Below are 17,570 nucleotides of genomic sequence, written 5' to 3'. Positions count from 1 at the left end.
AATTCCATTATTGCTGTAATATTCAATCACTCTTCAGCCACACTGGTGGTGTTAAGCTTTTTTTTTTATAAACATAGCTGCCCTGTGACTGCTAGAAGCATTGCCTTTATGTTCCTAACACCTCTGCCATTCACGACCATATTAATACATTCATTTGAAATGCCCTCTTTCAACTAAAAACAGGTAGTCCTAAGATCAGGAATTATGAATTTATTTAACATTCACAACAAAGACAATATTTAACATCTAAAACAAAAATACTACTTTATAAAAATGGTCAAACTAATTATACAAAAATAGGCACAATTAATGGTCCTTATACAGTATTTCATGCAAGACAAGAAGTCAGCAAGGAATTTTGTTAAAGACTTTGGTCTGTGAAATTATAGGCAAATTCTTACTTTCACATTGGAACTTTATTGGTCTCAATGACAAACCCATATTTTTATGTAGAAATTATAGGAGCTGCAGTCTTTCTACATTGGAGCCGTCTAATCCAAGGCCATTTTCCAGAGCTGCCTGATAGATCTCCAAGGCCTGTTCCAGTGGCAATGCACCTCCCTCACTGGTCTCAATGATGGCTATTGTCTCCCCAAACTCATTACACATGATAGTAGGAGTACCCTGTATCTGTAAAATAAAGCGGTTTTCATTGATACAAATAAACTAGACACACTAGTCTGTGTTATATTTAATAAATTAGGTGTACTGACCTGCTGAATATCTGTTGTTTGGATCTGAATGACTTGAGGCTGTCCATTAGCCATTTCCACAGTGGCACTGTCCGCTACAGCTACAGCCGTTTCAGTCTCCATGGCAGCAGGAGTAGTGGCCTGTTCCAACTGCTGCTGTCGGGCATGGGTCTTCTTGTGGCTTCGAAGGTTGGAGAAGGTTTTGAATGCTTTGCCACACAGTGGGCAGACGTGTGGCCTCTCGCCAGTGTGTGTGCGGCGGTGCTCAGCCAGGTGCATGCTTTGGATGAAGCTTTTGTGACACACTTCACAGGTGAAGGGCCGCTCCCCTGAGTGTGTGCGCAGGTGCTCGCGTAGGTGTGTGTTTTGACGAAAGCGCTTACCACATACCTGACATGGAAATGGGCGCTCACCAGTGTGGACCCTCTGGTGTAGTGCTACACCAGAAGAAGACACAAACTGTTTACCACAAACTGGACATTGGTGAGCCTTAGGACGTTTCCCTGGCCTACCAGGGCCCACAGCAAAGTGGCTGAGCCTGTGAAGACGAAGATTTGCAGATGAATTGAGCTTTTTCCCACAGATGTTACAATCTAAGCTCCTCCCAGTAATGGCTTGTTCTGCTGGCTGCGCTTCTTTTGTGAAGGATGTTGACGGCTGTGGTGTGGTATCTGGACATGTTGGTGCATTGTGGTTCTTCTTTTCTGACTCGGTCACTGTACCAACCAAGATGGAATGCTTCTCAAAACAATGTGCATCACGTTGCCTCATATTTATGAAACCTGCCTCACATCGAGGGCAAGAAAACGGGGCTGGAGAACCAGGATGTTGATTAAAACGATGCACAGCAAGCTTTGCAGGCCAGCGAAACTTAGCAGGGCAGTCAGGGCAAGACAGCACTGCTGCACTTGAGTGAAGCAAACTATGGTTGCGGAGGTTTGAGGACTGGGAGAATGAGCGATGGCACACCTCACAGCGGTACGGTTTAACTCCAGAGTGAATGAGGTTGTGGCGGATTAGATTGGCAAGCAAAGTGAAAGTTTTGCCACAATCAGAACATTGATACGGGCGCTCGCCAGTGTGCGTTCGGATGTGGTTGTTCACATGTATCTGCTTCTTGAAAGACTTTCCACAGATACCACATACAAAGCTGCACTCTGCAGCATGGGCCTTCCTTCTGTGATGGACCAGCTGCTTTTGAGAGGAGAAAGTCTTGGAGCAGCTACGACAAGAGAAACTGCTGTTATCTGTAGATACAGCAGGAGAGTCAGTCGACTCTGTCTGAGCAGCATTTTCCTCAGGAGAGGACAGCACAGTTTGTTCTGGCTCTGTGCTAACAGCTGTTTTTTGGATGTTGTCATTATCGACTATGGACACATTCATGCTATGTATCACCTGACTCTCCTCATTGTGTCCCTCCTTTGTTTGCAGGTTCTGTGGGTCACTAGAGTTGAGATTTTCTACTTGATCCTGTTCCATAGGAGCCCAGAGAGAGTTCTTCTTCTCACGTACTTTCTGTAGTATTGCGAGAGCAGATATTGATGCTCTTTTTGGAGCCGAAATCTAAACAAAGAAAAAAGGAGTCAAGCTAACATAAAATATAAATTATGAAAGCCAAGATGGTAACTATAATATTTCTTATACCATGGATGTATTTGTTGGTGCAGACACATCATGATTTAGGTGTATTCGTCTGTGGTACAGTTGTTTGGTCATACTGGTAAACACTTTGTCGCAGAAAGTGCATTTGTAAAAAGGATTGGCAGTGTGTGACTTCCTGTGAAACGCAAGCAAGACAATAATAAAACATAACTAAAATGCATATCCAATTGTGTGAAACAGTAGTGTTTACCTGTGAGTTATTAGCGTCAACTCTGTAGCAAAGCCCTGCCCACAGTCCACACACAGGAATCTGGCCACCCCTGTGTGAGTGCGCATATGTATCTCCAGGGACATGGGTCTTTTAAACATTTTACCACACTCAGAGCATTCGTACGTGCCCTGTTCATGTACTCGCCTGTGAATAGCCAATCTGCTTGCAGAGGCAAACGTTCGATGGCAAAGATCACACTTTTGTGGATTTGACCAGACAGAGGATTTATTTTCTTTAATACTAAGTCGAATCTCTGTTGCCTTCTCTGCCAATTCTTCCCTCACTCTTGCCTCATCAAAACTACTCATGACCCCTGTTTCTTCACTTTCTTTATCCTGGGCCAGGAAGTGTTCCCCTTGGTGCTGGAGAAAGTCCTCAGGCGTATTGAAGAGAAGGGAGCACTCAGAGCATTCATATGGGTGGCTTAAAAGCACCATTTCAGTTGACTGCGGGTGGTGGGCAACATTCTGAATATTAGGGGCTAACCTCAGCTCCAGTCTTTGAACACCATTTTCAATACGCCCTACTTTTGACCCTGACACTGAAGAATAGAGCTTAGAGCGAGGAGAGCTGGATCTATCTGCTAAGGCTTGTGCTGTAAGTATTTGCAGGTGCATAGTGGCAGAACCAGGGGCCGGTGTCACTGATGGCAGTAGTGATGGGCGAGTGGGTTGGACAGGTCTGGAGCTTGTATACCTTTTCTTCTGTTGCTGCTGTTGAGCAAAAACCTGAAAATAAAAACAAGATTTCAGTTTGTTCTACACACCTTTCTGAAATGCCTCCTGATTATCTGCAGGCCTCATAGCCATACATATCTAATTTGTCACTAGATTAAGGTTAATAAATGTAATTTGTCATTGAACAAAATTAACACAGCACAGATAGGATTTGTTCTAAACTTGATTTAAATAACTATCAAGACAATATGATTAAAGTCAGTATACCTGTGCCAAAATCTCCTTAGCCTGCTCCTCACTCAGGACATGATTCTGCACATTATTCAGAGGAGTGATGGTGCCATCAGGCTGAAGGACATACTCCTGTTACAAATTTAAACATGCTGTTAAAGCTATTTACATCAAGCCATAGAGTGAGTGACACAGATTAATATAATGTGTTTTTGATCACTTACCACTGCTGAGTCAATATTGGTATGAGTGACACTCCGGCTGTGAGTGCGCCTATGCTCCAGCCATGTTTCTGGTGAGTTAAAGAGAGCCAGACAGTCCAGGCACTGGTACTGGACAGGTTGAGAAGCTTGAGACTCTGGGTTTACTTCCACTTCCACCTCACACAAGTCTAAAACAAATACAAAATTCTTTAGTAAAACAGTTTTGCATATTATATAAACCTACAGATGTGTACAAATAGTGGTCTACAAAAAGAGCTACATAGTTATGAATGAAAAATACCTTGTCTCATTTCTGCTCCAACCTCTCTCATATGCATTTCTTGATGCTGTAAAAGCTCATCCGCATTTACTAGAAGCGTCCCACACTCTAGGCACTGGTACTGTTGGTTTTGGCCCACCTCTGGGATATCTTGGACCATCATAGCATTCACTGCTTCCTCTCCTTCTGGGGCAGTGTGGATCTGCTGGTGAACAAGTACATCCTCTAGAGTGTTGAAGAGCTCGTGGCATTCACTGCACATGTACTGGTGCTCCACATATACATCCTCTGCTTCATCCTGTTGCCCAGCCATTCTGATTGTTGTAGGAGGAGGACCTAGACTTTTTGAGAGTTAATAATGAGGGGGGCGAGTAATTGTTCTCGTCACTCTTTCTGTCCTCCTCAGAGCATATTTGAGGGCTACTTCCTGCAAGACACAAGATAACATATTTTATTTAGTGTGATCATCAAATCAGTTAGATACAGAGATGGCTAATAGTAAATGATTCAACAATAAGTGGCGATGAATAACAAACAATATGCTACATCATCCGCTGCTAACACTGACGAGGTCTACTTTTGGAACAGATATGTCGGCAGTCCCGTTTTGTAGCACTGTTGTGACGTTTTCATACAATCAGAGGAGCTATTAAAACGTGTGATGGCACATGGAGAGCTCTTGGCGGCGCTCCTTTTGACAAAGCAGACCTGCTTACCGACACCGCGGTTTCCTGACTGCGGATGCCCGCTTCGCACGGCGGTCGTGAGGCGGCGCTAGCTACTTTCCTCCGGAGCTCTCTAACCGCCGCGGAAGGCCTTTCTTTCTCTTACTTCACAGCCGCTCTCGTTGGATGGCCACCTTTGTAGTTGCCACTCGTCGCTCATCCAGCTGTATTTCGGTAGTGTAGTGAGCCCCGTGGTAATCTCGAGATAATATAACATATAGTACACTAAAATCTATTGGAAAACTCTGCAAAGCGTGTAATGTAGCGTTTCCCCGCCGATCGCCTTCATGCTCGTGAACAGAAGTCCCGCCCAATGCGGTAGTCCAAAGCAATATCGATAATCTGATTGGACGATTCCCCTGTCTAATATAAGTAACGCAACATCTGTCAAGGTGGTTTATGTAATTATGTGTATATATTTGTGTATTGCTTTGTCGTATTCTGTAGATGTGCCTTTCTGCGCATAGGGGGTTCAAAATATTTTAGGAATAAAGCCCATTTGTTACGCAGGGGAAGTTTGCCTGTGGATTAAAAAAACAAAAAAAGTAAACAAACACAAACAAACAAGCATGCATTATATTTTGTCATTTACGTGCTTGATTGTTGTTTTATAAAAGTAAGTTTGCGGTGCTTGTTGAAGAACTCCATTTCCCATGAACGCGAGTAACCAGTACGTCGGTTTGCGTCACGTCCCCGGTCCCCCACCATCGCTGATCTACAGAGGAAGAAAGGGGGAGACGAGCAACCTACACAGAACGTTGTAAGTGTAATTTATTTATCCAAGATCGGAAATTACAGACATGCTACTTGTGTGACAAATGTTGGGATAGTGAGTAAGACCTTTATTTGACCTGGTTTTAGTTCACACAAATATGAGCGGCAGCGGGCGGCCCAGGACCAGCTCATTTGCTGAGCCTCCCGGAGCTCCCGGGTCCGCAGCAGCCGGTGCCGGATCATCTATAGCCGGTGGAAGTTCGACAGGAAAGACCGGTGCTTCACAGGCCACTGGAAGTAGCGCGACGAGTTTTGGGAATATAAAACTGCCCAGTAAGTGTCGGTTATACATTTCCTACTCAAACGTTATTTTCAACATTCCTGATGGTGTGTGCAAAAGCAAATTGCATGTTATTTTTTTGTCGATCATTGTTACGCTGCTGCTCTTAGCACGTTAGCCGTTAGCTCTCAGTTGGCTAGCTTGTCTAAGTTGTTAACCTACCGGTAGTTGTGTTTTTTCTTTACGCAATTGATGTTAGTAAACATCTTACCCAGCAGCTTAGGATACTTATATACATTATTTTGGAAGTAATTATGATATAGATTATTATATCTAGAATTCCTACTAATGTATTAACGATCCCATGTTAGCAACTTGTGTTGCTATTACATTCTTCATCAGTGCCAGGATGTGAGCTTTATAACCAGGCTGGCTCACTAATGCAGTGAGTCAAAAATTGCCATGTCGCGTCGATCTGGCCTCGGTCTGTGTCTTGGCGGATAAGTGCCTGTCCTGAAAAGAAGCGAGTGGGTTTTTATGTTTGCTTATTAACCAGCACATGTTGACGTTACCTTAACCTTATCTTACTGAACTCTTGGTACCTGACTGTATGTATGCCGACATGTGAGCATCAGTGGCTTTGGACAAAAGTCAATCAACCCAATATAATCGCTTTACATAATTCCATGTCTCTCCAAACATATTTACGGACTTGTTTTAATGAAAACAAGGTTGTGCATTTGCCACATCAAAAGATTTCGAATTGTTACTTTATAAAAGATTGTTAGTAAATAAATGAGGTTCTTTATGAAAAGACCTAATCTAAATCTAATATCACGTGCACAATGCAACGGTTTGTAGTAGGGCACAAAAACAAGTTCTGTACAATTTAAGTCTAGTAATGGAAATGTTAAGTGGTGGACTAAAATAGTATTTAATTCACTTAATTTACTGTTATAACTTTTCTGCTACCTTCCTTCACTGTTTAAAAAATATGCATTTGTATTTTGAGTGATTTCACTTCTCCACAGATCTAGCTTATAACTTGGCCTTGGGGCATCACCTGCTTGTCTTTCATTATAGATAAGTTGAATGCCATGTTTGTGTGCAAAAACCTCTCCTTGCAGACTAGCTTGTGGTGGACCCTCCACCAAATACAGCATAGCAACCAGTAACATGGCTGCTATGCTTTTTTTTGTTATTTTGTTATTCACCAATCTCTTTCTTGCCTTATGATCTGTACTAACTTGGCCTTTACTGCATTTTTTGGGAAATGCAATCAGAATATATTTAAGTACTTTTAAACTTACTACAATTTCATAGCACGTCAGTGTAAGGCACAACAGAGGGTCATCAGCACAGCTCTTATGCCCTCAAGATTGTATTTGTTTTGTAAAATACTGGAGCAAAAACAGTTGTGCGGTCCTTTTTTCACCGTTTTGCATAGTCTTTTTTTTGGATGCTGCACGCTTGCTCTTGATTGGAGGTGTGTCTCTCATTTACATCTATGGAATTAAAATTTGATGAGCTTTACAATTTATGTGGTAATATTTTTGTAGACCTGCAAAGCCCTATTTTAATACAAATCTATAAGACAAGGATGGTACAGTAAAGTGTATTTTTGTTTGTCAGTTACAAATATCTACCTTTGTATATCTAATCCATTAATTTGTGCTGATCACCATCCCATCACCAGACTACTGATTCTGGTAATTTCAGTGCACAACTGACTTATCTGCACAGCCATTTGTTTTAGCTTAGTTTGATTCTTTCACTTGCAAGAGCAGCTGCAAGTGCAACCACACAGAGTCCTTGCATCCTCTGCTGGCATTTTCTTTTAGAAATCTTAAGGGAGGTTGGAGTTTTGGCCCTTTTTTATTTATGTAGTTTATCCATGTGAAATACTCAAGCTAAAATGAACAAGTAAAGTAGTTTTTAAGCCATAATAGTGCAAAATGTGGGAGTGTAAAAGTATTCTATTGTTGTCAGAATGAATGGCATTTTTGGCCCACAGTAAACAATATGGAAAGGTACTTGGTTGTGTTCTGACAAATGCTTAGAGAGATGACTGCAATCATAGAATTTTTTTTTATATATAATAAAATGATTTTAAATTCAAAAGTGATTACATTTCGCCAGATTGTTTTAATATTGAATCTTGGTAGTACAATGGTATTTTCAACACTTACTGAATTGTAATTCAGTCATAAAAGCATTTTCATTATCATAAGGAATGGCAGTCTTTCATCTCATTAATTTACCTGAGATCAAGAGGGGTGATCTGTTGAAACAAGTGTACAAGCGCGAGAAATGGAAACACTGGGTGTGCCTCTGTCCACCCATTTCATCACATGCTCAGGCAAGCCTTATGGGCCCTCACCTCTCTTCCTTCTTCTCTTGTTGTCTTTTCTCCTGTTGCAGATTTGTCAAATAATTTGTGGCCCGACACATGGACAGTCCCAAAACTGACCGCCTGCTTCATTAGCTTTAGCTTTCGGATTTGCTTTGCCCAACACAAGGCTGATAAAATTTTAACATGACTTGGATTTTCTTGCTAAAAATACTCTAATAATTCTTGTGTTTGGCAGTATATAAGATTCTCCAGTGTTATAATTGTTTGCACTGGTAAATATTTAATGGTGCTGAGTGGACTAATCAGTAGGGGTGCACCTATATCACTTTTTCCGAAACAAGTACCAAGTACTGATACCAGACATTATTTTTATAGGGGTTTGATTATAGCGGTAAATCTAATTCATTTCATAGGATTTTCATACTTTATACCTTTTCATCTTTGAATACTTATTTCAGAGGGTGATTTAAATTTCTACTGAAATCACTGTAGTTGGGTATAATTCCAGTAGATTTTAGATAAACATCTGGCTTTAATATTTACCACGACATTGTATGTGCAATACACGTACAACTGCGCTCCGCTAACTGCTAACCAACCACTTTTAGCTTAACAGTGAGTGCTGTCTTACTTTTACCACAACCACATTTACACCAATATGGACATGCTACATCTCTTAACAGCTCTGGACCAACTTTATTCAGCTCTGATTGTCAATTACAATACTTATAATGTATGCACAAAACAAATAATCGCCAGTGCCACTAAGCAACGGTAGCATGGTGCTATTGTAAACACAAGCACTGCGCTATCGATGTGAACTATAAAGGCCTTGAGTCCTAAATATTTTTATAGTTCACTTGACAGTCACATATGATTACAGCTGAGCTTAATGTGCAGAACAGTTAATGTGCTTCTTTATGGTCACCACTGCTCAGAGCGCCTCACTGTTCATCTGAGAGATGAGCTCTGAGCATCAAATAAGACGCAGCACAGTTACAGTGGTATTAGCTCTTGGTATTGGAAGACCATTGACAAGTACGAGTACTGCCAGCTGGTATCGAACCGATATCGGTGCATCTCCTACTAATCCTTACTTCCCATTGATTTTCTTATTGGATTATAGTGGCACATATACTTTGTATAATGTTCTTTCATACAATTTGTCGTATGTAAAAGTCACTTATTGTCTGTATTTCATATGTAAAAAGTCTCTTTGAATAGTATACCGGTAGTTACTTCTATATTAATGACAATACAACAAGGTAAGAGCAACATGGTAAGATTTTGTCACACCAATATATAGTTCAAGTTCTTTTTAGAGTATAGGGGAGAATTTTAGAGGGGCACCATAGTCTCCTCTATTAATAGAAAACACTGCTAATACTGCTGTGAATAGTTGATGGGCAACACAATTTTCTGTGTATACAGAAACCTCCTGTCTAACGACAAGCTAGTTATCTCCGGGGCCCTGTATCCTCAAGTCAACCCAAAACGTGGCTAGACCAGGCTATTCCTCCAGCTAGGTCAAGATGATATAGATGAGTAGCCTTTGTGTGCCATAACAACTTTTCACAAATAAAATAATGTTATTTTGCTCACCATTGTTTATTTGGATATTGTGGCAGGCTGTGAGGGTTTCTTTTAACTTTAAATTTTCTTACCTACAGGAGACAGTGGCAAGGTGACAACAGTTGTAGCCACACCGGGCCAAGGACCTGACCGCCCACAGGAAGTGTCTTACACGGACATAAAAGTTATTGGAAATGGTTCTTTTGGAGTGGTCTATCAAGCACGGCTTATTGACAGTCAGGAGATGGTGGCAATAAAGAAGGTTCTCCAGGACAAGAGGTTTAAGGTATGTTTCCTTTGGTAATCCAGACTTGAAATCTTTTGGTATATTATTCAAATATGACTCTTCATTTTCCTCAAGCCACAACTAAGGTAGGGTGAGGTTGCCTGAAAACGTTCTGCGAACTACAGAACATTGTCAAAATAAAAAGATGTATATTTGTTTAAATTCAAGTTGTAGTTCAAGTAAATAATAAGCTCTGTTAACTAATATCAGCTAAAGAATGGGATGTTACTTCAACATTGCATTGAGAAGTGATGACATTTAACTCATTGGCCATCGGGGGAAATGTATCTCCTTTTTATGAATGACCTAAAACTAACCATAAGTGTGTTGTGGTTACATTAAGCTCTTAGCTGATGTGGAGGAGATGATGTCAAATTAAATGTTGTCAAAGTGTAAATCATGTTACTGATTATAAAGTCCGCTCTGGCCCTGTGCTGAATCCTCTCTTCTGAGAGTTACACACACACAGGAGCACGTCACTTCTAAGGGTGTGCTCACACTAGCCCAATCAAACCGTACCCAAGAATGGATAGCCTCTAAAGCATGGTACGTTTGTCCAATACACGACACAGTTAGGACTTGGTCCAGTTGGAGGAGGTGGGCCAAAGCACAGCATGGTTGCTCTTGTACTCGCACACACATGATTTATGTTTATAAACCCTGTCTTGTGGGCAGAGAGGATACAAAGAAAAAGTGAATTAACTGTACTCCAGAACTCGCACTGAATCTGCACGCACCTTCAATAAGGACTGTGGATGGAAGTTTTGAAGCCTCATCTCCTGTTGTCCTCACTTCTCCACACTGTTGTTTAATCCATAAACTCATCGAGGAGCCTATATCATAGCAGAGTTCATATCTGCCTCATTATTTAAGTGATATTTCATGCCGATTAACTTATTTTCTCCACTAAAGCATTAGCACTGCTGTGCGACATATAAACAAAGCACACCATGTGATGACGTCAACGGACCGTGGCTCGGTTTAGTTGTGCAGCTGTGATTGCGGTCCATAGAGTATTCCAATGCAATGAAATGAAATAAAATTTAACTTAAAAGTTGATCAGTTAAATTTTTTTTTTGCCCAGCCCTAGTAACAACTATGTGTTTAATTCTGTTCTATTACAGAATAGAGAGCTGCAGATTATGAGAAAGTTGGACCACTGCAACATTGTGAGGCTACGCTATTTCTTCTACTCAAGTGGAGAAAAGGTGTGTACTCAGTTTTTATAATTTTATTCTGGTGTATGCTCTCTAACCTGTCTAAACCTATCTGAGCATTCACCCCAGCACTGGACTCCCACCATGGCACAGTTCTCAGATGCTTATGGGGTGGCTTGGATAATACATTGTTTAAACTGCCCATTCTCTCACTTACATTATTTGACAGCTAAAGTAATTGGTCTCGTATCACCGCACTCAAAATTCTGAGCCCTCTTTGTTTTTCTCTGCAATCTGAAATATATAATACATGTGATGTGACTAAATAAAAAACACCCCACTGGTGAGAAAGGTTGTTCTGCTGTATCTCTTCTGGGGCTGCACCTAATCTAGTGATTATTACTTTGATTAATCAATTAGTTGTTTAGATCATAAAACCAGTGAATGTTTTTTTTCCCCCTAAATTGTACCCAGATAAAGCTGAAGCAAAGTCTAGCGGAACATATTTACAGATGAAAGAGGACTCTGAATTTACACACTTCCTGCATCATTTGTGTGTAATTCCTGATCTGTTGGAGTTATAAAACATCTTCTGTCAGCTCATAACGTGTTTGAGAGCCTATGTATAAACCAGTTGATTATTTGATCACTAAAATAGTTGACAACTATTTCAGTAACTGATTAGTTTCTATTAATTGATTAACTTACAGCGGTAACCTCCTCTGACAGTAATTTCTTTTCTTCTCAGAAAGACGAGGTGTATTTGAATCTGGTGCTGGACTATGTCCCAGAGACGGTGTACAGGGTAGCGCGGCACTTTAACAAGGCCAAGACCACAATCCCCATCATATATGTTAAGGTAAGCCTGACTCACCATTTTTGTCAATATTGTGTGTTGATTCTTTTAAAGCCACCACCTGTAAGTTTGTTGGATGTTTTTTTTTTTTTTTAAACCAGTAGATGACCTGTCACTTGGCCTTTGTTCAGCCTCAAATGTTGTCTTTGGTCTTCTTCTGTCAGGTCAAAGCTGGCACAGTCTCAGACAGCAGTAACATAGTTAGCATCTAGTGGTGTTATCTGAGAATACAATGGGGTCAGGTTGGCTAATCTAATTACAAATGGTAGATTTAAAAGAATAAAACTTTGTTCTGTTAAGTAAGCTAAGTGGGTTTTTTTTCATTCTTTATTTTGTCACAGTAATTTTATGAGCTATCAATTGTGTATGCATTATTTATTATCTATCTTCTATGTTTTTGAGTTTTAAGTGTTCATGTTACTGAAAATATTTTGTTATATAAATGTTTTGTTGCTGTTGACAAGCCTATATGGTTGACATTTAAGTGTGATATATTGATGATGAAAGTATAGACAATAAAGAATAATAATGAAACTAATTTATGCCACTGGCAGAATAGGCCTGCAACAGGTTTCTTAGCTCAAGTACAGAAAAAAACTTAAAATGCCTCTCCAAAAACTATTTTTCCATCTTTCATATATTGAGCGATAGACCTGTCATGATAAATACTATATCGAGGTGCGTAGTGCTTTTCTCCAAGTGACTGTTAAAAGATTATGAATGCAGGATAGAAGAGATGGGAAGTGATCTGTTGCACACTTGCAGTGCTTTTTTTTCTTTTTTTTTTTGAGGCTGTACTTGTGCCAGTTGCAGCGCTCTGGTCATGCCGGTTGTCTCATGGCCCATTTCCCTCCTTCCTCAGACTCCTGCTGCCTTGTGTGCCTTCTTGGCACTGTTCAACATAACGGGGGTCCTTTTCCTTATCCTTGGGCTTTCAGCATGTTTGTCAGCTTTCCATCTGTTTTTTTTTTTGACATGTCCTCATTATACTATTATCCTTACAGTGATCATCAGTTATCTTTTCATGTGTGGTGAGCTGCTGTCAGTGCATCATGCACATAATGACAATAATGACAATGAAGATGCCAGTTGTTTGTCACATTAAGATGCTCAGCTGCTACTTCCACACACACAAACTCTCACAGGCTAGGCTGGCTTTCAGGATTTTGAGATTGAATGACACAAATTATTGAGCTAATATGTTCATTTTCTTATTTTTCTGGATCAATAAAGTCTCCATTTATCTTCAGTTAACATTTAGACCAATTGCATTATCTGAGGAATACAAATGGCAATTTCAAATGTTTCAGAAGTTGTTCAGTCTGACTTGATTGCAGTGCAAAGGTATCGATACCAATTGGGTATCGGATCGGAAAGGGTGTTAAAGTAATGGTTTTGAATATTAAGGAAATACAGTGACACTTGATTGTCTCCTCCAGGTGTACATGTACCAACTGTTCCGCAGTCTGGCTTATATCCATTCCCAAGGCGTGTGTCACAGAGACATCAAGCCTCAAAATCTTCTGGTGGACCCAGAGACGGCCATTCTCAAGCTTTGTGATTTTGGCAGGTTGGTTCATTTAGTTTTGATCGTGGTCAAACACCCCTTTTTCATTATAAAAATGTTTGTTCTTTGAAGTAGTATTCCAGTTTAGTTGCACCTTCTGAAGGACTTTATGACTCATTTCCCCCTTCTCTCTTTCAGTGCAAAGCAGCTTGTTCGAGGGGAACCCAATGTCTCCTATATCTGCTCACGGTATTATCGTGCCCCAGAGCTCATCTTTGGAGCTACTGACTACACGTCCAATATTGACATCTGGTCAGCTGGTTGTGTGCTGGCTGAGCTGCTGTTGGGCCAGCCTATCTTCCCTGGGGACAGTGGAGTGGACCAGCTTGTAGAAATTATTAAGGTAATGAAGTGGATCCTTAATTCTCTAACTATGTACTAAATGCTAATGTAGATCTTGAGTGTTGTCTATAGACAGTTGTAAAATATTTTTATATAAATGTTCAGGTTCTGGGGACACCAACGAGGGAGCAAATCAGAGAAATGAACCCCAATTACACAGAGTTCAAATTCCCTCAGATTAAAGCACATCCATGGACTAAGGTGAGTTTTTGTCTATAGCCTTTTACAAACAGTGTACCTGAGTGATCTCTGCGTGCTGTCCTTGGCTCTTCTTCTGCTCTGTGAATGTCAATAAAGTCCGTGGTACTTCTGTATTTTTGTCTGTGTAATCCCTCAGTCCTCCAGGTCTGATCCATTGTAAAAGCCGAAGTTAAATCTATCAGCTGGACAAAATGCAGTTTCAGTGTAGGTAGCCCCTCCCTTCAGTTAGATATAAGGCAATGTCCACCAGCAATCTGACCAGAACTGAAGAAGCAGCTTGGATGAGCAGTGAAATGCCTTCTTACAATGTTCTGTATTTTTGCTTTTAAACTCAAGAGGAGCAAGTCCATGTGTCGCAGGGGGAATGGGGGATGATGACATATGTACATAGTGACTATCAGCTCACAGCTAACGGAGAAATAAGTTCTTCGCACTCGTGACAAAAATATCAGCATCTTTCTTGCGACATATCCTCGATCTATTGTGCACCATAAGTAAGAAAAAGTGAAACGGCAGCATGTAGTTGAGCACATAGCTTTGCGCACAGTGTGCGCCATCAGCACGAGAGGCGGCTGCACACTGAGCTGCTCCTGCTTTTCCCACCCAGAAGTTATACTTCCTGGGTTGTCCAAAGTGGGTGTGGCTGTACAAACAGCCAGGCGCTCTGTATTTCAGCAGGCTGAAGTCTATCTGCATGTGCATGTTTGTAAAGGGCTTTTGTCATCTCGGTGTTGTGTACAATAATACAGTAATACTTAATGTTGAACTAAAATTTTTTCTTTAGGTGTTTAAGCCTCGCACCCCACCTGAGGCCATTGCCTTGTGCTCTCGGCTGTTGGAATACACACCAGTGACCAGGCTGTCTCCTCTGGAAGCGTGTGCACATGCTTTCTTTGATGAGCTGCGTCAACCTAACACTCGCTTACCCAGTGGACGAGAACTGCCACACCTCTTCAACTTCAGTCCTGTCGGTCAGTTTACAAGGACTCACCTTATCATTATTACATATTTAATTGAATATAAAACGTGCATGTTGTCTTCTTCTTCTCAGAGCTCTCTATCCAGCCCCAGTTGAACACCACTCTCATTCCTCCTCATGCCCGCGCACAGACATCACCTGCCTCCCATGGTACTATTTTCAGTAAACACTAAAACTGTTAAGGTTACTCTTGGTACATATTGTGATACCTCTTGTTCTCCACAGAGGGCAGTGTTTCAGACAGTACCGCCCAGCCCAGCTCAGCACCTGGATCTATCAGCAACAGCACCTGAAGATCTCTTCCTTGACACCATCTCTTTGATTTAGTTTTACCCCAGTTCCCTATCTTCCCTTCACTCCTCTGTTCAATCTCCCCCTGGCTCCGAACTAAAACCCGTCCCGCCCACACAAACATTCATGGTTCTCCCAAAAAGTCAATATTCTTCAGTGGACAGCAGGTGGCTTTAGGAAGATGTGAGTGGTTTGAGAACATTTACTTTAAGATGTTTTCACAAGTTCATTTTTTATGACTTTTGGTTGGCAAATTAGAATAAACGTATTTTATTTTGGGTAGGGCGTTTGGGAGAGCAGGAGAGGGTTATTCATGTGGTATGTTAGAAGTTACAATCACTTTTATTGTTTTTTATATTTTATTTGACCAGGCTTATTTTGTGTGGTTGATGCATTGAATGGGACCTCGATTGGTAAACTTGGAAATTTTGTCTGTTCTTGACAATCATACGTGTTGAGATAGAAATGATTGACGATGAAGCGTTTAATTTTATTGTCCGTCCTACCCCATTGTGAGTAAAGAAATACGTTAACGCTACGTTTTTTATTGTCCTTGATAGAAAAAATGTGTGGTTTTCATTCTTTTAAAAGATGACTTTTATGATAAGATTTGGTTTTAAGTGAGTGCACCCAAACTCTCCTCTTAATTTAGCAATTGTGTATAAGAATATTTCACACACCTCTGATAGGTCACTATAGGCTGCTCATCAGAAATACTGGACATTTCATCCATAGTTGGAACAAGGAAGGGTGTCATCACCCAGAGGGCAGTTTGAGTGCTCCCTAGCTGCAAACATAACCTCTGACAGTGTCAGACTGCAATGGCTCATTCCTTTTCTGATTATGTTTATTTTATGAATTATGTCATTGTAGAGCATTGACTTACACATATAGGCTTCATTTAGTTAAACTATACTGCCGAATGGAAGGACTGGATCAGTCTAGTACAGCAAGGGGTGCTGTGATGTTTAGCTGGCTTGCCATATTCACTCTAGTGCTAGCGTAAAAGAACCCTCTTCTACTTCCAAGCAGCCTGCCTGCAGTGTTCATATCATGATTTCTAATTTAATGGGAGAACTGATCTGAATGACAACGGTCTAGTTTGTCATCCTCTGATAACGCAAATATAGTGCATGTTCAGTCTTTCACTTTGTAGTACTACCACTGAGTAATCTGACCAGAAATTATGCTGAAAACCCTAAAGGAACTTCTGGAGCCTTCCATTCCTTCAAACAAATCCCTTCTCTGCTTTTTTCACTGCTCAACTGTAAATAACAATTACCTTTATTTTATTTTTGTTATTTTTTGTTATTATTGTTATTATATTGTTGTTCTTGTAATTTTTTTCTCTAGTAGACTGGTGCGATTGTTTATTCTCGTCGCAGTCTGTAATACAGTTTCATTTCAGTCCCTGGTTCAGGAGGGGAAAACAGAACAAAATGTTTCATTTTTATCCTCTCTCCCTCCATGCGCTCTTCATTACTCCCTGTTGTCTCATAAATGTTGTCATGACTGCTTTATTTATTGTATTATATTTGTGGGATTCTTGGGTTCTTTTCATTTTTAACTACAGCAGAAAACTTGACGGGAAACAGTTGTATTCCATATTTCCCCATGTCACAGGCTGAATGATATCACATCTAAGATACTGTAGTCTCTGATCCAGATGTTAGGGTGTTTGAACTACCATTCTTCGACATGCACATGGAAATGCCCAGTGAACTTCAATGTGAAGGGAATGTTACAAGCGTCTGGATGTTCGTGGGTGAGTGTGAGTGAGTGATTGATTGTGAGTTTGTGTATGGACCATAGGGGACATATTTCTGTTCACAGGTAACATCTCCTTTGTCTGACTGTTTAATCTTAGCTTCCATGTGTTGTATGAGTGCAAGGGGTTTACCTATCAACTAGTATGTATGCTTCTCGGACACAGCTGCAGGGAATGTATGTTTAAATTCAGTAGGTCTGTTTGCTGGTGGACTATATTTGAACATATTTGTTCAAAGCAAAAAGCTGACTTGTGCTGTTTATTTTTTTTCCAAAATTGTTGACATTAGTTTTAAAATTTGCTGTGACCATGCTCTTTTATCAACTTTTTGTGAGTGAATTGTCAGTGTCAGAAAATGAACAGTTGGATGAAGGAGATGATTTAGAGGGATGGAGGGAGAGAGTTTTTTGTTTGTTGGTATAAATGATAATAAGCTCATTAATAAAGTGATGAAACAGTTCTTGTCTATTGTAGTGACATCACAATTGTAAAGTTGCGCAGACTACATAGGTATTTTGGTGCT

General features: G+C 40.5%; 2 protein-coding genes across 2 annotated transcripts; one reads left to right on the top strand and one right to left on the bottom strand.

Annotated features, from left to right (window-relative positions):
* Positions 1 to 195: 195 nt before the first annotated feature.
* Positions 196 to 4,998, bottom strand: znf526 (zinc finger protein 526). Its single transcript, XM_033980803.2, has 8 exons — positions 4,673 to 4,998; positions 3,978 to 4,383; positions 3,698 to 3,864; positions 3,510 to 3,605; positions 2,545 to 3,293; positions 2,337 to 2,469; positions 714 to 2,255; positions 196 to 630 (listed from the first exon to the last, which is right to left on the bottom strand). The coding sequence occupies exons 2-8, from the start codon at positions 4,267 to 4,269 to the stop codon at positions 457 to 459; spliced, it is 3,153 nt and encodes a 1,050-aa protein (XP_033836694.1). The 5' UTR covers positions 4,270 to 4,383; positions 4,673 to 4,998; the 3' UTR covers positions 196 to 456.
* A 76-nt stretch (positions 4,999 to 5,074) lies between these two features.
* gsk3ab (glycogen synthase kinase 3 alpha b) lies at positions 5,075 to 17,507 on the top strand. The gene is made up of 11 exons (XM_033980814.2): positions 5,075 to 5,441; positions 5,543 to 5,728; positions 9,699 to 9,886; positions 11,011 to 11,094; positions 11,792 to 11,902; positions 13,339 to 13,469; positions 13,605 to 13,809; positions 13,914 to 14,009; positions 14,794 to 14,980; positions 15,061 to 15,138; positions 15,214 to 17,507. The coding sequence occupies exons 2-11, from the start codon at positions 5,554 to 5,556 to the stop codon at positions 15,279 to 15,281; spliced, it is 1,323 nt and encodes a 440-aa protein (XP_033836705.1). The 5' UTR covers positions 5,075 to 5,441; positions 5,543 to 5,553; the 3' UTR covers positions 15,282 to 17,507.
* The last annotated feature ends 63 nt before the right edge of the window (positions 17,508 to 17,570 follow it).

This window comes from Periophthalmus magnuspinnatus, chromosome 16 (assembly GCF_009829125.3).
Source record: "Periophthalmus magnuspinnatus isolate fPerMag1 chromosome 16, fPerMag1.2.pri, whole genome shotgun sequence".
Taxonomy (NCBI): Eukaryota; Metazoa; Chordata; class Actinopteri; order Gobiiformes; family Gobiidae; genus Periophthalmus; species Periophthalmus magnuspinnatus.
This window is presented reverse-complemented; position numbering and strand designations above follow the sequence as displayed.

Coding starts and splice junctions, on each gene's coding strand:
- znf526 (XM_033980803.2), bottom strand. CDS start 4,269: ATGGCTGGGCAACAGGATGAAGCAGAGGATGTATATGTGGAGCACCAG. Junction 3,294..3,509: donor CTAAGGAGATTTTGGCACAG/GTATACTGACTT, acceptor TTTTATTTTCAG/GTTTTTGCTCAACAGCAGCA. Junction 2,256..2,336: donor CACCAACAAATACATCCATG/GTATAAGAAATA, acceptor TTCTTTGTTTAG/ATTTCGGCTCCAAAAAGAGC.
- gsk3ab (XM_033980814.2), top strand. CDS start 5,554: ATGAGCGGCAGCGGGCGGCCCAGGACCAGCTCATTTGCTGAGCCTCCC. Junction 5,729..9,698: donor TGGGAATATAAAACTGCCCA/GTAAGTGTCGGT, acceptor TCTTACCTACAG/GAGACAGTGGCAAGGTGACA. Junction 9,887..11,010: donor TCCAGGACAAGAGGTTTAAG/GTATGTTTCCTT, acceptor GTTCTATTACAG/AATAGAGAGCTGCAGATTAT.